The sequence below is a fragment of the Corvus kubaryi genome, unplaced genomic scaffold (genome assembly GCF_017639235.1).
Source record: "Corvus kubaryi isolate FWS band 111438036 unplaced genomic scaffold, C.kubaryi_AGA036_p1.0 37361, whole genome shotgun sequence".
NCBI lineage: Eukaryota > Metazoa > Chordata > Aves > Passeriformes > Corvidae > Corvus > Corvus kubaryi.
Genome location: NW_024581118.1, coordinates 412,490 through 433,015, shown reverse-complemented (window position 1 = coordinate 433,015; position 20,526 = coordinate 412,490). Strand labels below are relative to the sequence as shown.

Genomic DNA, 20,526 nt, shown 5'->3' with positions numbered 1-20,526 from the left:
GAAGTGAGCTGTAATAAAATATGCAGATGGCAAAGTTTTACAGTGGAGCAGCAACAGAATTAAACAGGATCCAGGAATGATGAGGCGCAATGAGAGCAGCAGTGAAGACAACTTCCTGCTTGAGCCAAAAGCTGTTCAACCCCGCAAAATTTGTGTTTGCCCTCCTCTGGCACCCTGGCACAAAGCATGATTGAGCTTACTCATAGAATGGCCCACTGCTCCCTGGAATTATAGCCTCAGGGAGGGGGGCACAAACTTCCTAAGAAAGGGAAAGCCTTGGTGCAGAAGTACAATATGAGTTTTCTGTTCAGCTGGCACATCAGGCAGATAAACACACAAATCATTTGAAAAGAAACTCAGTTGGACATTGCTTAGAACACCCAGATTTCATCTATAACAATCTTGTAGCAAAACTTCACTACTAAAAAAGGGCAATAGTATCACTTGAGAAATGAAAAAAAAAATTATTGACAGGCACAGAACAGTAGCTCAACTCCCACAGTTTGCAAAGGTAAATTCTGTTTGTGTTCCTGTCTCCCAGCACCTGGCACCTGGAAACACCTGCTGTCACCATCTCAACCGGGGCCAAGCCCCTGCACTGGGAAAGATCCTTCTGCACTGAACTGCCCAGACCAGGGAGGAACCTTCTTCTGCATCACAGAAGAAAGATTGCAAGAGCCCTAAAGTGGAAACTTAAAAACCCACTGAAGGAAATCAGATAAATATTTGCTATTACCCTGAGCTGGACCTGCTGACGTGGTAATTACACCATTTTAATTTCTTTATTTGTTGGTGTTTGCATGTTTGTTTTGCCAGATTGAATCATGGAATCACCTGTAACAATCTTGAAAAGGGTGGCAGTTTCTATTGTGCAGTTTCTCCTCTCTAGGGTAAAAGAGAAATTTTTACTCTTTTTTAAGCAAAACCGCTGATTTGTGAATAATACCCCCAGGCTCCAAGACTTTTTTTCCTCTGTGTCATCAAGTTACCATATGCTGCTACAAGTTCCAGTAGCTTTATGAAGAGACTGTACACTATTATTTATGTAGTTTAACTGCAAAACAAATTGAAGGTTTGAATTAAAATATTACTTTTTCATTTAGGACTGTGAGCTCTATAGCACATAAACTGGGAGGTTTTTCGATACAACATGAATACAGGAGAGAAAACAGTTTTCCAAGAATTTCTGACACACCAGGGCACTGTGGTAAAGACCTGCTGCTGGCCGAGGCAGACCCACGTGTGTGCCAAGTGTCCCTACCACATACGGACAGGGGAAGAAGCCAGAGTCCTATACAAAGAATTCCACAGGGTCTTTGGCTTCCCGCACAGACCCCCAGTGACTCCCCAAAACAGGCACCTTCTCTTCTATGAGCTGAGGAGCGTCTCGGGCAGAGTCCTCCAAAAAGGCCACGCCACAAACTGCAGTGCCCAAGGCAAGCACCCTGAGGCTGTGTTGTTCGAGGCTGGCGCTTACCTGGATGCAGTCACAGCTGCCTGTGCAAGCATCAGCTGCATCACCCTCTACTCCAATTTCTCACCCTGCAACGAGGCTCAGCACTGCTGTGTGAAGAAAATGTTCAGCTTCCTGCTGAGGCACCCCCACATTTTGCTCTGCATCTACTTCTCTCAGCCCTATCCCTGCAGGGACAGTCTTCCCGGGGCTCTGCGGGACCTCTGCAGCCTCTGGCCCCGGGTGACCCTGCAGAGGCTTCCAGGAGGGGCATGGCCATACCTGCTCTACCACTTTGTGTGTGGCATCACGGGGGCAACCCCTTGTCACCCAGCTCTGCCAGCAGGTGCACAAAACCCACATCAAATTAACCTGACAGCAACTAAAACATATTTTAGGACAGCTTTTCCCCAGGGAATGCAGGGGAACCCAGCTGGACAGCAGAATTTAAAGGCCTTTTCCCCTCTCAGACTGGCCTCCCAGCAGCCTTTCCCAGCCATGAAAGGCAGTCTGTTTCCTCTGATGTCTCCAAGCCAAGGAGGGCTTTTCCCAGGTGTATTTCTGCCCTCTCAGAGGGAACAGCTATACCCCAGACCCAGAAATGTTGTAAGGCATTTAAAAATGCCAAAGGAGTGTGAAAAACGAGGTTCACTGTCCTGTTAGAATTTAAAGAGTTTAATATAAAGACAATAAGAGACACATAAAATAAAGCAAAGGGATAACGGCCGGGTGCCTTGGCGCTCTGCCAAGAGCACACTTGATGCTTGAGGTGAGTCCTTTTTATACCATTTTTACTGTCTGTTCTCTATTCATATTAAAACTTTTCCAGGAACTGTTCTGCATGGCCACTCCTTGGGTCCGCCTTTTTAGAGCATGCGTAGTCTTCGGCCTTGTGGTTTTCTTTCTTTTGATTCTTGGGGTTGGGCCCGCTAGGTAAGAGTCGATGGTAGGGTGGATCTCTTAATTCTCCAGACAGTCAGGGCTGATTGCAGCTTTGGGCCTCTTTGCCCCCCGGGCAGAGCGGTGATAAGGGCTCTCGGACCCTCCTGGCCGCCCGTTCTCCGGGCAGAGTAGCCTTTGGGCCCTTTTGTTCTCTGGACAAAGTGTTCATTAGCAGCTTCTCGGGCCTCATCCTCTGCTCGCTTGGAGGTTATCTTACTTGCTCACACTTGCTAACATTCTTGCTAAAACGAGAGAAAACTACATCCACACAGCAAAAAGCATTTCTAACATTATATAATATCTACTTTAATACTTTGCGAGAGGCCAATACTATAATATATGTTTATAACAGGAGTAATTCAGTGGAAGTCCTCATTCTGAAGTGTTTCCCCATGGCACACACCTGCTCTGAGGATAGCACAGATCCATCCACTTTTTGGTGTGAAACTGAGATCACAGATAGCAAAAAACACCAATAAAGTCCCCTCCTGCCAAATCTAACCCATGGAATAACTCTGGGTTTCAAATAACTGATTAGGAACATATTTTTGTTTTAATCCTCTACCTTAAAAGCCAGAGCAGTAAGCCCCAAACCCCAAGTGCTCCCTGCCCATGGCAGGCAGTTGGAACTACATGACCTTTAAAGGTCCCTTCCTACCCAAACCATTCTGTGACTCCCTGACAGTCTATTTACCTCCTGCAATTAATTTGTCACCCTTAAGCCAATTTCCAGAAGAAAAATGCCAGCAATCCCCAAGCTACAACCACAGTTACAGCTGGACTGCAGCTTCCCAAGCTGAGACAACTTTGGTGGAACACGTGACATATCATAAATTCCTCCTCTGTCAAGAAGGTGGTCCTGCAGGTAGGGCTGATACAGGAATAAATTTCCCCACCAGCTGTTTTCTTCATAATAAGGGGGGAGAGGTGGGGGGGTGGTGGGTGTAATATATGCATATATATGAAAGGAATGAGAAGGAGGTGTCTTTACAAACAAACTGTGGGCCTGCTGGTAGATAAAGCCAGATACTGAAAGGTGAAAGAAGAAATGGGAGGAACCATAAATTCCATAGGAATTCCACTAATTGACACAGTCGGTTACTCACTCAAGGCCTTGCAAAATCCCTGGACTTGTAGAAAAAGAACAGAGACACAAAGAAGAAGAAAAGGGGGGCGGGGGGAGGGGTACACATTAGGAGGGGATCTGTATTAGGCGATTTGGGAAGTCTGTACCTCTCAAGTACTTCAGCCAGTGGGGAAAGTGAGTGTCATGGTTTGATGCTGGCCAAAGACCAGGCACCTACAAAAGCTGTTTGCTCACTTTCTCTTTCTCTCAGCTTGGTAGAGGAGAGGGGAAAAAAATTAACAAAAGGCTCATGAGTTGAGATGAGGATTGGGAGAAAACACTCTAAGGGCAAAACAGATTCCAATTTAAAGGTATAAAGTAAATTTATTATTAACAGAGTCAGAGGAGGACAATGAGAAGTAAAATAAGCTTTAAAACACCTTTTCCCCCCCAGCCCCTCCCTCCTTCCCACCGACAGTGCAGGGAGACAGGGCACGGAGGTTTGGTCAGTTCGTTACTTGGGATCTTCTGTTCGCTCAGGGAGAGGACTCTTTCCTCTGCTATGCCATAGGGTCTCTCCCATGAGCAGTCTTCCCAAAACTGCTGTGGTGTGGGTCACTCATCCACAGCGTGCAGTCTTTTAAGGAAAGACTGCTCTAGTTTGGAAGCAGGGGCTCTCTCTCTCTCTTCGGGTCTCCCACTGGATCACCCTCTGGTATCCATCTGCTCCAGCGTGAGCACTTCTCCCACGGGCTGCAAGTGGATCTCTGCATCCCCCGTGGACTTCCTGGATTACAGGGGGACAGTTTGTTTCACCATCATCCTCACCATGGCTTGCAGAGGAATTTAGATTCTGATGTTTGGAGCACCTCTTTCCCCTCTTTTCACTGACCTTGGTGCCACCATGTTGTTCTCCTTCACATGTCCTCACTTCCTTCTCTTTCTCTGACTAGAAGAAAAATTGCTGCTTGTAGGTATCACTGTCAACAAGTTTCACTAATTCAAAGATTCTTGCAGCATCTCGCAGTGCCAAGAGGTTGATCTCATCTAGGTTCTGCGTCGGGGAACCGCTTGCCGTGTTTCTGCTGCTGGCCACGTGGCCCCACTGCCACCGCACAGACAGTGGCGGCCGCTGCAGTGCTGGTGCTGTTTAACGCCTCTCTTCATGTGGGGCGCTGGGAAAGAGAAGACGCCAATGCCGCCCCTGCCTTTCTGCCCGCAGCACGGCTGGCTAGGGACGGCCAGACAGGCAAGGCTCTCTGTGGGCCATGCTGAGATGGAGGTGGCCACGGTGGTGCATCACACCACACTGCCCGGGATGGGCCCAACAGCAGCATCTTGCCACCCCTGGAAAAAACTGCATGTGCACTCTTTTGATTTTCTTCTTGAATATGTCATCTCAGAGGCATTATCAACCTCTCTAACTGGACCAGCAGCAAGTCCATCTTCAGAGCCATCAGAGATTGTCTCTGTCGGACATGGTGGAAGCTTCCAGCAGCTTCTCACAGAAGCCACCTCTGTGGCCCTCCCCCGCTACCAAAAAATCAGGCCATGCCAAATCAACACAGAGAGAGGGAAATGTGGCTGGGAAATTAGGATAAAAAGGAGGCTGCCTCTTCCAACAACTTGAGAGACCCCATGGGAAATGCCCCATGGCCTCTCCTTTATTCAAATAAAGTTATAGTGCTCCTCTGTCTCCTCTTTGCACATAAACCTCTGGTGTTTGTGGATTAGTTTTCCTAATAAATATGGGTGCTTTTGTCCGGGATCCTTCCACCATTCAGGGCAGAAGGCAGTGAGCGGAGCTGAAGGTGCCCCTCACCCAGTTTCAGTGATCAGCTCCCCTTGGTGGCAGCTGGCATGGGGTGATTGATTGGGTTCCTGAGACTGTCTGGGAGACAGATGAGTGGTGGAGCAGGGGGGTCCATGAAGAGTCCACAGGGAAGGACCACTGAAAATCTCACCAGTGAGTACAATGGGATCTTTAGAGAGTAAACCTGAGAGGGCACTCATGGAGGTTAGCACAGGTAAACCTGAGAGAGCACCCATGGAGGGTAGCACAGGTAAACCTGAGATGGCACCCATGGAGGGTAGCAAAGGTAAAGCTCGGAAGGGGCCCTGGCAAAAGAGGTGATGATCCCAAAATATCTCCAAAGAATCCCTTGGAAGAATGTTGAGTTGGTTTACACATTCTTCCACAGGTAATTAAGGACATGGATGCCCAAAGGGGGCAATAAGGGAAAGTTGAGAAAGGGTCTCGACAATCCATGCCCAGGGGGGCAATAAGGGGAGTTGAGGAAGGGTCTTGACAACAGGGGATGGACGGATGGTGTTGGTATGTTGGGAAGGGATTGGTTGAAGGCTAGTGTGGAGAAATATGGTTGAGGCAAGGAGTGGCAGGACTCGGTGCAGAGGTATGAGACTGGGAGCACAGGCTGGGGGCCTGTGGGGAGGTGCGGGGTTGGGCCAGGGCTGTGGGGCAGCCAGGGCTCAGTGCTGGGTGGTTCCTGACCCTGCTGCCCCCCCCCAGGCAGGGCCAGCAGTGGCCCCTGGCCTCCATGAGGCTGTGGGACACCCCAGCCACCAGTGGTGCTGCCGGCCATGCCCGTTGGTTGTGCCGGGGGGGTGGCAGGACAGGGACTGGCTTTAGTATACAGTGTATGGTGAGGAGGGTGAGCACAAGGAGGAGGAGGAGGAAGCAGTATCTGGGAAATGCAAATTGTACGTGGAAGGATTTTCTTTTAAAGATTTTGTTTGGTTCACTGGAGAAATGAATGATTTTGAGCTGTGGGAGAATAAGCACCCACAGGCAGTAGCAGGGGGGACTACAGGAAGGGCAGAATAAACCCCTAGATTAACTGGTTAGAAAGATACAGCAAGTGTATGTAAGAAGGGATGAGGAAAAGGTGAAGGCAAAGGCAAAGGCAAAGGCAAAGGTGATGGCAGAGTTTTTACAGCCCCAGAGGGATAAACTGCAGGGCCCAAGGGGTCCCCCAGGACAGAAGGGATGGAGTCGGCCACAAGTGACTGGCAGAAGCATTCTCTCCTCATCAGAGGAGAGCCAACCCAAACAGTGGTTGGGAAGGAATCAGTGTGCTATCTGCAGGGCAGAGGGACATTGGAAGCAGCAATGTCCATAGAGAGCTGGATCCTCATGAGGAAGAAGCCCAGAGATTAATGGAGATTAATTGCTAGGGGTGTTAGGGGCTCCCATTATACCAGGGACCCACCACACTGGAGGCCTCGATAACTTTTAAGGTGGGTCCGGACTGAGAGGAGCCTGGTAGATACAGGGGCCTCTCGATCCACTTTGAATTTTATCCCTAAGGGGGGAGAATTGTCAAAAAGATCTTTGATTATTCAAGGGGTGAGTGGAAAGGATAAGCAGATGCATTTAATTCAACTATTAGTAGATGTGAGGAATAGGTTTGAAATGCAGGAATTTCTGTTTGTTCCTCATTGTGATTGTAATTTACTGGGAAGAGATTTGATGGCTAAAGTAGGAATGCAAATTAATATTGTGAAAAATGATACAGAGGCTAACGCTGTGGTAACTTTGTGTAAAATGTCTGAGAAGGCTTGTGCTGAAATACACCCAGAAGTGTGGGCAGTCGCAGGGAAATATGGAAAATTAGATATAGAGCCTCTCCAAATTCCTTTGAAGCAACCAGGACAAGTGGTGTCTAAAAGCAGTACCCTCTTTCAAGGTAGGGAAGGAAGGGGTTACATCCTGTCATTGAGTCCCCCTGCTAAAGGCAGGGCTTTTGGAGCCAGGTATATTTCCCTATAACACTCCTATATCCTGCCGGTTAAGAAACCAGATGGAACCTTGTCTTGGTTTGAAAGACAGGTGTCTGCTAAGGGAGGCAGAAGCCTCCCTTGGAACGGCAGATGGAACCCCTTTCCCTCCGAGTTATTATAATTTTGAAATCAAGGGGGCTTTTAGGCAAAGATGTGGGAAATAGGAATAACAGTTCTTTACTATTATATATCTGTATGTGTATAAACAGTCAAACAAACAGCAATAACTATGGCAGTAACAGCAAATAATCACAAACTCAGTCCCAGCCTTCTCGGCTGTCAGGCCCTTTCCCCTCGGGTGCAGTTCCGCTCGCAGCCGGCAGGGGGCGCTGGCGGCTCCCGGAGAGCAGGGCAGGTGCGATGGTTCCCCCGCGGCTGCAGGGGGCGCTCCGGAGCGAGCTCGGGGAGCATGCGGCTCTGGTGCCCTGGGATCCCGGGAAGGGATGGGACAAAGGCTTCACAAACCCCTGGGCAGCTGATCCCGGTGTCCGGCCGGACCCTCGGGAACGGCAGGCTGGAGCGGCAGGGACAAGCACAAATCCCGGGTGGCAGACGCGATGTATCCAAGCGGGGAACCCCCCGGAGGTCTGGTCAGGCAGGGCGAGCAGGGCTACAACACAGCGAAGGCTCAAAGCAGCGGCGGGGCAGGGCGGCCACAGCCCGGCTCCTGGCGGGGCAGGGAAGGTGGCTTTGGGATCCCGGTGTTGTTTCCAGCAGAAGGAAAAGCGGCCGAAAAGAACTAGCAGCTCCTCTCTCTCCAAATGCCAAGACCGAACTGACCCCACACCCAGGTGAAACAAAAGAGTAGCCAGGCACACCCCACCTCCAGTGGGTAGCTCTTTGTTTTCTTAAGTAACCAGCAATTTGTTGTCTTAGTAACAGTATGGGGGAAAATTCCTTTAACAGAAAAAAAACCTAGAACTCCTAAAAAACCCCAACAAACCTACGGAATGGTGCAGGATTTAAGAATAATAAATGAAATTGTCAGACCAAGGCATCTCACAGTTCCAGATCCCTACACCATCCTGAATCAAATCCCTTCTTCACATGAGTATTATTCAGTACTGAACTTGAAGGATGCTTTCTGGGGGTGTCTGATTACAGAGGACAGTAAACAGTATTTTGCCTTTGAGTGGGAACAGGAGGAAGGAGGGAAAATGGTAAAACAACAATTGACATGGACAGTCCTATTGCAGGGATATAGAGAGTCACCAGTTTTGTTTGGGCAAGCCTTGCAGAAAATATTAAGAGAGTTTACTCCACCCTCGGGAGTTAGGCTGTTGCAGTGGGTGGATGATTTGCTTTTATCAGGGGAACAGGAAAAGGTGGTTGAAGAAGCTACTGTGAAGCTGCTTAATTTTCTTGCTAAAAAGGATCTTAGAGTGTTTGAAAAGAAAGTGCAATTGGTAGAAAAACAAATGTTTGGGGCACATTTTGACTGCAGGTCTACAGTGTATTGATCCAGAAAGAATACAAGGAATTTTACAAGTACCATTACCCTCGACTAAAAAAAGAGTTATGGCAGTTTTTCAGGGTTGGTAGAGTACTGCAGAGCATGAATTGAGGATTTTTCTGTTTTAGCCAGACCTTTATATGACTTTTAAACCCAAAACAGTCCTAATGTTGTGGCATGGACACTCGAAGGAGAGAAAGCTTTAGAAAATTGAAAGACAAATTGATTAATTCCCCAGTCTTATCTCTTCCAGACTCAGAAAAGGAATTTGAGTTATATGCGGATGTTAAACAGGGCCATGCTAAAGGAATTTTGGTACAAGAGCACGGGGGAACACGGCAGCCTGTTGGTTTTTTTTCTAGGTTGTTAGACCCAGTGACCAGAGGCTGGCCTCATTGTCTGCAGAATTGTGCATCCACAACTTTAATGGTAACTGAGGCCCAAAAACTGACAATAGGAGGATATCTGATTGTTAAAGTTTCACATCAAGTTAAAGCTTTGTTAACCGAAAGTGGATGACCAGCGCTCAGTTATTACAGTATGAATCTTGTTTAATGGAACAAGAGGACTTATAACTGGGAAGCAGTGAAGGGTTTAACCCAGTCTCCTGTCTGAACTGCCCTGAAGAGGGGAGCCAAGAAAAAACCCATGACTGCATTCAAGTGATAGATCTCCAGACCCAGACTACGGAAGACTTAGAAGACACTCCATGGCCTGAGGGAGAAAATGTGTTTATTGATGGGCCTTCAAGAGTGATAGAAAGAAAGAGAGTTACAGGATACACTATCATTAAGGGAAGGGAATTAGAGGAAGGGAAGAGATTATCCCCACGTGGTCAGCTCAGACAGCGGAGCTGTGTGCGCCTGTAAGAGCCTGTGAATTATATCAGGACAAGATAGTGAATATTTTTACTGATTCTAAATATGCATATGGGGTGATACATGCATATAGGAAATCATAAGAAAAAATAGGTTTATTAACCTGCAGGGAAAAAACATTAGCTCGTGAGAGCTTAATTTCTCACCTATTGGAGGTGATGAATTTATCAAAAGGCGTAGCAATAATGTACATTAGGGGACACCAGGCAGCATGCTCAGAGGAGGCAATAGGTAACCAGCCTGCTGATGAAGAGGCTCAGAAAACTGCAATGTTGCCAGAAATCACTAAGATCCTCCCCTCACTCCCAGTAGCCACGTCGCTGCCAGAGGAACTGTCTTTTCCACCAGAGGAACTTGAGGTAATTAAAAAGAGTGGGGCAGAGGAAAGAGGGGATAATTGGTTTACAAGGGGTGGTAAGCAGTGCATTCCAAAAGCTCTGGTCTTACAAGTATTAAAATAACTCCATGAAGGGAGTCATTGGGGCTCCTGAGGACTGGCAGAAGCCTTCCTCAAAATGTATGCTACTGTGGGTTTTTTTACTCTGGCAAAGCAAGCTATTGAAAGTTGCTTGATTTGTGCTAAAACCAATAACAGGGTTACAAAGAAAACTGCCAGGGGAGGGAGGCCTTGGGCTGTACGTCCCTTCCAGAGATGCCAGGTGGATTTTACTGAAATGCCCCGAGTGGGAAGGTTTAAATATCTTCCAATAATAGTATGTCAGCTACCAGGCTGGCCAGAAGCATTTCCAACTGCTTCAGCAACTACAAGATCAGTTATTAAAGTATTTTTGGAACAAATATTTCCAACATATGGGATTGTAGAAACAATAGACTCAAACAGAGGAACTCATTTTACAGGGAAAATTCTTCAAGGGGCTATGACTGCTTTAGGAATACAATGGGACCTCCAAAGCCCCTGGTATCCAGAGCTTGGGCTAGGTAGAAAGAAGAATGGAGAAATAAAGAAACACCTTTTGAAGCTGGTCATAGAAACTAAGATGCCATGGGTACAGCTTTTGCCACTGGCTTTAGCAAGAATAACAGCCAGACCCAGAGGAGATATTCAATGATCTCCCTTGGAATTGATGTTTGGAATTAGTTACTGTTGTAATTCTCAGTCTAGTGGGGCAGTGAAGATAAGTGATGTATATTTAAAACAATATGTGGTCAGGATACTGTCTCTTGTGAAATCTCTGCAATAGGAAGCTCGGCTGGCACAGACCCTGCCTTTGGACTTTGCTGTTTGTAAGATCCAACCAGGACACTGGGTCCTAGTTAATGAGTAGAAAGAAGCACCACTGGTGGTGAAGTGCCATGGCCCATTCCAAGTGTCACGGAACACAGACACGGCCATCGAGACAGCTGAACACAGGTAGACCAATCACACTCGAGTCAAGGTCTCTGAAGCCCCGGAGACCTGGACATCTCAGCTGGAGGAGAAGGATGGGAGTCTGTGATTGACACTCTGCAGGAGTGGGTCAGAGCAGTAGCCAGTGTGTCCACATTGGGGGAAGCCGTGTGTGCCTACCCACAGACCATCTGCTGAAAGCGTCTGTATGGGCATCCCTCCTTTTGGATCTCCAGCCATTGGGGGGCTAATACTTGCTGTCATTGTTTTCTTTATGTTAAGCTGTTTCTGTGCCTTCACTCACCAGAAGTGGTGCAGACAACAATGTGAGAATTAGATTAGGAGATTAGATTACACCATTAGAATGTTTTTCTTAATAATCTTACTTTTTTATTGTCAGTTAGGTTTGGGCCAGAGGTGGGAGAATTGTTTTTTAGTCCTAGGAGAAGAAGTAGCAAAAACCTTTAACCTTAGCCATTGTTGGGTCTGTGGAGGGCCAGGAGGATCTGAAGATTGGCCATGGGTGGCCAGCCCAGTCGAACCTAAATGGTGAGTCAGCTCCCTGAGTGAGGTCCATAATGGAACAGGATTCTGGGATGAAGAAGGAAGTCCATGGTGACTTCATTCCTCTGAAGGAAGCATCTATTGTCGAAATAGAACAGGACGCATATACGTGGGAAAAAGTGTCTGTGACTGGACTTTATCTTTGAGTTTAGATTGTTGGACCCCTGACTGCCCTCTTTATGATTGTTCCAAATATCGAGGCAGATGGAATCAAGTGCACATTAAGCTCACTAATGGTAGCTGAGTAAAGTGTTCCTACCATAATTACTTGTCAGGATTTCTGGGGTTGTCCTGGGATTTGAGTAACAGTGAGATGTCACTGAGATGATTTATTGCTCAATCAGTCTCATATGTATTGAAGGGTGAGACAGAAGAGGTTGCGAACAGCATCTCTCATATCAGAGGCAGTAGTTACAGTAACAATAGCAGAAGTGGTAGGTCTGGCAGCTGCGGCAGGTACAGGCGCCAGATAGCAGGAACTCAGTGAGGTAGCAGCAGCTTGCTGGAATAGCAGCAGCTACAGTCTTTTTCTACAAGGCCTTATATACTTTTTTAAGCCAATAAGCAAATGCCACAAAAATTGCTAACACATTGGTACCAATCAATACTGTATGATTTTGCCACAATGCATACTTTCTTATCCAATGAACATATTGCTCTTATGGTCTATTGCACAGGCTTATATTAATACATCTTAACTTTCCAAGAAGCTCTATTATAAAGTTTACTGTTAAACTCTAAATTCTTTACTCTTTTACTTATCACTATTATTTCTTGCATAAAATATGTTTTTACTTGTTAAAATACATTTCTACTCTTATAAAGCACATTTATTTCAAAACTACAAAACTGCGTTTGCTTTAAATTTGCAAAAGCTCATTACTCTGTCAGGCAGTCTTTGCCAAGGCCACAAATCAAAACATGTATCCATTTCTATCTGTTCAAGCACAATGTCCTCTATGTATTCTGTCAGCACCTGTGGATTCTCTGTGAGTTCTCTGTAACTTCATTTCCCACAATTACCAAAGGGATTTTGAAGGCTGTCAAGCAGTGGGGAGGGACAGGTTTTTTGACCACTTATTTTTAAGCTGCCCACAAGATAATCCCACAAGTAGGACACATGTTGTCCGTGACTACCAGTGGAAATGGCAACAGTGGAACACAACTCAAATCTTTTTTAATAAGTTCTGGTCCAGATCTAACAAAAAAGATCTGGGATGTAACTGTAGGTGGAAATCTCATGTGGGAGCTTAGAAATGCAAATATTGTGATTTTTATGGTGGGGCAACTATTGTTGGAGGACCATTAGGCCCAGAAAGCAAGCTCTATTTTGACCCACCAATTGATGATGAGAATTGGGAAGACCCCTTTGCTAACAGAACATGGGCTTTTAAAGGACATTATTGGATTTGTGGCCAACATTCTTATCTTAGGTTACCTCCAAACTGGTCAGGGTTATGTTATGGGGCGTATATTAGACCGTTGTTCTTTTTGCTACCACAAGTTCAGGGAAATCAGTTAGGAATCAAGGTATACAATGATCTAATTAGAGAAAAGCAGTCAATTGATGCATTCCTGGCTGGAGAAGGGGAAAAATGGGGGAAAGATGAATGGCCACCTGAGCAAATCATACAACACTATGGACCAGCCACTTGGAATCCAAATGAATTAATCTCAGGTGCCAGAGAGCCCATTTATAATTTGAATCGGATAATTAGGTTACAAGCTGTCTTTGAAATAATAACCAACCAGACGGCTACAGCTCTTGACCTTCTTGCCGACCAATCCACTCAGATGAGGAATGCGATAATTCAACATCGGACGGTATTAGATTATCTATTAGCAGAAGAAGGGGGAGTGTGTGGAAAATGAAATGACTCAAACTGCTGTTTGCAAATGGATGACAATGGAAAAGTGGTGAAACAAGTAACAAAGGGAATAACAAAGTTAGCACATGTACAGGTCCAAACATGGAAAGGATGGGAATGGGACATGTTTTCGTGGTTACCTGGTGGACTATGGGTTAAATGAATGCTTTCTTCCTCTTATGTGCTATAGCAACTCTCATCTTTTTACCATACATGACGCCTTGCTGAGCGCAGTTCATTCAGCAATTCAGTGATCAAGGGGATGCAGGCAGAAGCCATGTCTACTGATCCAGAGATGGCTACAAAAGGACAGAAAATGATGTCACTGCAAATAATCGCAAAACCAAAAAAAAACCCGGGAACAGAAAATTAAGTCAATGGTAACTAAAGTTTGTAAAGACAACTATTGAGAAAATAAGAAGAGGAGGGATTGAAAGGAATTAGAAAGAGGTATCTTTACAAACAAACTGTGGGCCTGCTGGTAGATAAAGCCAGATACTGAGAGGTGAAAGAAGCAATGGGAGGAACCATAAATTCCATAGAAATTCCATAGGAATTCCACTAATTGACACAGACGGTTACTCACTCAAGGCCATGCTAAATCTCTGGACTTCTAGAAAAAGAACAGAGACACAAAGGAGAAGAAAAGGGGGGAGGGGATATACATTAGAAGGGGTTCTATATTAAGCAATTCGGGAAGTCTGTACCTCTCAAGTACCTCAGCCAATGGGGAAAGAGAGAGGGAAATGCGGTCGGGAAATTAGAATAAAAAGGAGGCTTCGTCCTCCAACAACTTGAGAGACGCCATGGGAAATGCCCATGGCCTCTCCCTTTATTTGAATAAAGTTACAGGACTCCTCTGTCTCCTTTTTGGACATGAACATCTGGTGTTTGTGGATTAATTTTCCTGACATATTTGTGTGTGTCTATTTTTTTTTTCCAGGGCTGCTGTTTTCTATTAAGAGGAACCTCGCAAAGCTGTGCCATTTCCTAATTATTAATAGGATAAATATTATCTACACAGTCCAAGTGTAACTTAAAAAAATACTAATCAGGCTGTGGCTATTTTTTAACTCTCAGGGTCACCAGGTACTGTTGGAGTAGGGGCTCCCTAAGCAGCCTCGCAGGGTACACTGTCCAAGCAGGGCAGCTCTGGACTCACTTGGACCTCACAGGGTCCTGCGCAGCCTGGAGCTGTCCTGGGGGTGGATAGAGGGACCCAGACAAGCTCGGGAAGTGGCTCATGGGAATCTTAAAAGATTTAACAAGACCAAGTGATGGTGCTGCACCTGGGTCAGGGCAACCCCTGGGGTCAATCCAGGCTGGGGATGAGCAGATGGAGCAGCCTTGGGAGAAGGACTTGAAGGTGCTGGTGGGTGAGAGCTGGACCTGCCCCATGCCAGAACCCCCCGTGGCCTGGGCTGAGCCCCCAGCGTGGGCAGCAGGTAAGGGATGGGGATTCTGCCCTGCTCAGGTGAGACCTCACCTGCAGAGCTGCCCCAGCCCTGGGGCCCAGCACAGGAAGGACCTGGAGCTGCTGGAAAGAGTCCAGAGGAGGCACCAGGATGATCAGAGGGATGGAGCAGCTCTGCTGGGAGGAAAGGCTGGGAGAGCTGGGGATGTTCAGCCTGGGCAAAGGAAGCTTTGGGGTGACCTCATTGTGGCCTTGCAATACCTGAAGGAGCTGATGGGAAACATGGGGACACAGTATTTACAAGGGCCTGGAATGACAGGACAAGCATGAATGGCTTCAAAGTCAGTCAGAGCATGGTGACAATAACACCGAGGTTGTGACTTCAATCCTGGTATGGGCCATTTACTTAAGAATTGGACTCGACGATCCTTGTGGGTGCCTTCCAACTCAGAATATACTGTGAATCTGTGAAACTGCAAATTGAAAGAGCGTAGGTTTAGATGGGATATTGGGAAGAAGTTGTTCCCTGTGAGGGAAGGCCCTGGCACAGGTTGTCCAGAGAAGCTGTGGCTGCCCCATCCCTGGAAGTGTCCGACAGGCTGGATGAGGCTTGAAGCAACCTGGGATAGTGGAAGGTGTCCCTGCCCGTGGCAAGGGTGGGATGAGACGGGCTCTAAGGTCCCTTCCAGCGCACGCTGTTCCAGGATGCACTGACAGCGCTCCCGCTGCGCCGGCGCCGCTTGGGGCGGGGCTGGGCCCGGGCCGGCGGCGGCTGCGCAGGGCGGGCACGGCCATGGCGAAGCACACGGTATCCTCGGCGCGGTTCCGCCGGGTGGACGTGGACGAGTACGACGAGAACAAGTTCGTGGATGAGGAGGACGGGGGTGACGGGCAAGCGGGGCCCGATGAAGGCGAGGTGGACTCGTGCCTGCGGCAATATCCTAAAGGGAGCGGTGGGGGCGGAGCGGGCGCGGCCGCCGCCGGGGCGGCCTCATAGGGGAACATCCGAGAGCGGGCACCGCGGCGGAGGGGAAGCGCTGGAAGGGGTTGGAGGGGAAGGGATTGGCGGGGGAAGGGGCTGGTAGGACAAGGGAAGAGGCTGAAGGGGGAAGGGGCTGGCAGCAGAAAGGGGTTGAAGGGGGAAGGGGCTGGCAGCAGGAAGAGGCTCAAGGGGGAAGGGGCTGGCAGCAGGAAGAGGCTGAAGGGGGAAGGGGCTGGCAGCAGGAAGGCGACCCAGCTTCCTCCCCTGCCTGCAGCAGCAGCAGTCCCCCAGGGCTGCGCTCAGGGAGGTGTCCCGGGGGGATGCAGACGGGGTTTCCTGTGCCCAGAGAGCTCCCCGTGTCCGCTTCCAGGGCTGCCTCGCCCAGCTGGCCCCTGGTCACTCTTCCCAAGGGCTGCTGCCGGGCTGCTGTCCCGGTGGCTGCTGGGGCTGGATGTGCCAAGCTGAGGCTTGTTCTCAAGGGCTGCAGATTACAGAAATGATGGAGAATGGTTTCTTTTACTTGCATCCTTATTCAAGGAAAGGCCTAGGAAGTATTCTCCAGTCCTGGAACTATACAGCTGCTTGTTGATGCTGCTCCTGCCTCAAATGGACTGAAAATTGCAGCCTTAGGTTGTAATCTCTTTTTAGCTGGTGAGGGAATCATTGCATCAGAGTGTTTTCAGTCATGCACAAGCCAGCTACAAGTATGGCTGTCCTGGTACGTGATGTTCATGTACTTGGTGTCTGGTCCTTAACCATCTGGCACAGGGAACATGATGGCTGCACTGCAGGCGGCTCTGAAGAACCCTCCCATCAACACAAAGAACCAGGCAGTGAAGGTGAAATAGCACCTGACTCTCTTATGGGTTACTCCCTAAAAATTCTTTCCTGTCTGTTACCTCTGTGCCATCAGTTGTACCTTGAGGAGGCCAGAGAAGCAGGGTTTAGGGTATTCCCTGATGTTGAAACATCTGTGACCACAAGTGTTTTAATCTTATTCAAAATACTGTAGCTCAGATGTTGCCTGTCCAGGTACCTTTACCTTGATGCTGGATCATGTGTGGTTCTCCTACCACTGCTGGTTGTGTTTTATGTGCCCAGGTGTCACCAGGTGCGCATGTCTGACTCAGACCATATGTGGCAGCTCAGAGATGTAATTGTTGTGTGCTCAGGGAACCAGGGTTGCAGTTGTCACCTCTGACTAATGAAACCACCAGCAGTGAGCCTACAAAAAAGGAAGAATTGGTTTTTATCACATCCAATCAAAATGAAGCTGTTAAAACCTCAGGAAAAGCAAGCCCTCCCCGTGTGACAGAGTGTGGGAGTCTGCTGGGTGCATGCATTTCTGAATCTCCCCAGGATGAGTCCTGAATGGCTCATGATTGCAGTGGTGGGAGGAACAGGCTGATAAGATGTGGCACTGCCCAGCTGGTGAGTGCCTGCAGTCATTTCTCCCTGCCCAAGGAGAGGCCCAGGGGCACGGTTCCCTGCTGCTCCCATGGCAGAGCTGTTCCTGCAGCCCCAGCCCTTTCCCGAAGGGTTTCACAGGGCTCTGAGAACTAGCTGTTATAAATAGGGCTATATAGCTTTGTCCTCACATTAATGACTTGTTTCCATTAGCCCTCTGTTGAGGGATTTAAGAATACGCTTGGTGGTGGAATTGAAGAGAGCAGAATGACTGAACGTTAATATCTGCCTTAATTTTTAGTTATCTTTGGAACTTTTATATTTTTACTTACAGTCATGTGAGAAGTCTTGCTAAGCCAAGTGATTATGGGGTATTGAATTGGGCAGGAAAACTGACATCCGCAGTTTCTGTAGGGGGAAGCTGCCTGAAGTGTTTGTGTGATGAAATTATTCAAAAGTCCAGCAACCCTGAGACTTTTTTTCTCATCCCGCCTCAGTTAGTGATGGATGAACAGGAAGAGCTGCTCTTTGCTGATTACATGGATAATTGCTGCTATAAGCACGCCACACACATTCCCAGGTCTGAAATGACATCCAGATCAATGGTTATTAATGCACAATATTAATACTGCCAGTCTGCATCCAGTGTGTCTGGGACAGCAGTTGACTGCTTGGAAAACACATGGCTTCCAGCAGTCACCTCTTCCAGGCTGCCAGTGGCATTTACCTAGATTATAATGGTTGTGTCACATTAAACACTACGGGAAAAGGCGCTGGTGGGAAGGGGGGCCAGACAAGCACTTGATTGTTATAATTATTTTGGAACTTGATAGATCTTGAGCTTCCATAGGAACATTTACTATTTAGCCATAACTTAATTTAAGGGGTAGAGAATTGCAAACACTAACAGAGGCAGAAAAATTAAAGCAGGGCAAATGTGTTAAACTCTTTTACATTGTTTATCCTTGGGAGGATGTGTCTGTTGTATCTTACTATGACAAGCTCTTCACACATGTCCTCTTCAGCGTTGTTAAAGAGAAAAATGCTCTAATTCAGTTTGTTTGAGAGGGGAGGAGTGTTTGGCTGCACCTCACACAAGGACGGCTGTGTCTGTGCTTGCCTGTTGACAGGACCGTGCTGAGAGCATCGTGCTGAAGGTGCTCATCTCCTTCAAAGCCAATGACATTGAGAAGGCAGTGCAGTCCCTGGACAAGAACGGGGTGGACCTGCTCATGAAGTACATCTACAAGGGCTTTGAGAGCCCCTCCGACAACAGCAGTGCTGTGCTGCTGCAGTGGCACGAGAAGGTGCGTGCATGGGGACAGCTCCTGCCAGAGCGCCCAGGCCCTGAGCCTGGCAAGAGCCCCCTTCCTGTCTGGTGAGGCTCAAGTGCCAGATTCAGGCTGTGACGAGAGTATGGCTCAGAGCTCACAGCTGAGCTAAATCTCCTGCCCACTGCTGCTTCCTTGGGTAAACACCCAACAGTTAAAATTTGGGTTTCCCTTAGACTGAGGCAAACAAAATGGTTTCATCCTGTGATTCAAGTAGGCAGGAGAATTTCCTTCCTGGAGGGAAGCAAAATTTGTAGCTTGGTTATGCAGGGCAATGAAAGCTTAATTAAAATTAAATAGCTTTCTTGAAATTGAGTGTGATTATCATACCCTGGCACCCTGACTACGGGTGTTTTGTGGAGGGCAGGCAGATGCTCATTTGCAATATAAATGTGATCCAGGTAATTTCATAGACTCCCAGAATGGTTTGGGTTGAAAGGGACCTTAGAGCTCATCCCATCCCACTCCTGCCATGGGCAGGGACACCTTCCACTAGCCCAGCTTGCTCCAAGCCCCATCCAACCTGGCCTTGGACACTTCCAGGGATGGGACAACCACAAGTTCTCTGGACAACCTGTGCCAGGGCCTCACCACCCTCACAGAGAAGAATTTCTTCCTGATACCTAACCCTACACCCTGTCAGTTTGAAGCCCTTCCCCCTTGTCCTGTCACTACAGGCCATGTCCAAAGTCCCACTCCATCATTCTTGTCGGCCTGTTCAGGTCCTGGAAGGGAGCTCCAGGCTGTAGCTGCCCTGGCCTGGTGTTCATTGCCATGTTTCCCTTCCCAGGCGCTGGCTGCCGGAGGAGTTGGGTCCATTGTGCGCGTTCTGACTGCCAGGAAGACAGTGTAACTCCAGCAGGGAGTGACGGTGTAAATCCAGCAGGGTGCTGCTGGTACAACCCCTGATCCCCTCCCAGCAGGGCCGCCCCTGGGCAGCCCTGTCCCCAGGCTTTGCCTTTGCCCTGCTGCTTCTGTCGTACCCCACCAATGATGCGCATTGTGATCTCTTCTATGGTTAAATTCTGGAAAATTAGGAAGGTGGAATTTTACTTCTAACAGGAATATTTGGTACTCGGCAGCCTTTCAGTGATATGTTCAGTGATGTAAACAATTCGGTGTTTAGGGTGATTTGCATTTGTGTGTAATCATGGCAGATTTGGACCTGACTCTGAGCAAATGCTGAGGGACACAGGACAATGTCTTAATTTTTTTTGGTAGCAAAGCAGTGTTTTGAGAAGTGGGGCAGCTATTATTAACACAGGTAACTGGACTGTGTTGCCTTTGGTCAACTTCTGACCCTACACCCATGAGTAGGAGAGAAAAAAAAGCTCTTTTCCAACTCTAGTTATCATTCCAGAGAACTGAGTATTTTCCTTAACCTGCTCAGGTTCCTTGCAATCAGTCTGATGCTGAGTCCACAGCAGGAAGGTCACAGTGGGATGGAGTTGTCCATCATGCAGTTTGGAAAGTGGAATTTAAAAGGTTAATGGTCCATCTACACTGGAGCCCAGCCTAGTGAACTATTCTTATTTTGATCCTGAGGAGAAGAAGAAAAAGCAGCTTTTACACACCAAATCACCTTTCAGCAACTGGAAAGTGATTTGGTTTTGTCAAGCACAACTAAATGGCTGCCTGGGGTCGTCTGAGAAATGTATCCTGGTATCCATCCTTGCAGAGCTCCCCTGTTTTGTTTTCTGGTTGTGTAGGGTCTGTAAGGATACCAGACAGCTCACATTGCTGTTGCATTGTGCCTCATCATGTTAACTAGTGGGCCAGTCAGGTTCCCAAATAAACAGGAGTATTTTAAAGAATTAGGAAAGCCCAGGGCATCCCAGACGACGGATCACCATAGAAGGTTTAGAGCCAGGACTGAAATACATGTGTTTTAATTTCACTATTTTACTACAGTTCAGTAGTGTAAAACTGTTGGGGACCTTGTGAAATCTTTGCTGTTTTTTGATACCTGCTTTGTTTTTGTAATAATAATAAAGACAATAAATCATCACTGAATATTTA

At 47.6% G+C, this 20,526-nt stretch overlaps 2 protein-coding genes across 2 annotated transcripts; both read left to right on the top strand.

The window, feature by feature from the left end:
* Positions 1 to 1,139: 1,139 nt before the first annotated feature.
* On the top strand, positions 1,140 to 2,116 carry APOBEC4 (apolipoprotein B mRNA editing enzyme catalytic polypeptide like 4). Its single transcript, XM_042033857.1, has one exon. It carries the CDS (start codon positions 1,151 to 1,153, stop codon positions 2,114 to 2,116), a length of 966 nt encoding a protein of 321 aa, XP_041889791.1. The 5' UTR covers positions 1,140 to 1,150.
* Positions 2,117 to 15,528: 13,412 nt separating this feature from the next.
* On the top strand, positions 15,529 to 20,526 carry ARPC5 (actin related protein 2/3 complex subunit 5). Its single transcript, XM_042033912.1, has 4 exons — positions 15,529 to 15,723; positions 16,536 to 16,608; positions 18,307 to 18,483; positions 19,298 to 20,526. Exons 1-4 carry the CDS (start codon positions 15,581 to 15,583, stop codon positions 19,358 to 19,360), a joined length of 456 nt encoding a protein of 151 aa, XP_041889846.1. The 5' UTR covers positions 15,529 to 15,580; the 3' UTR covers positions 19,361 to 20,526.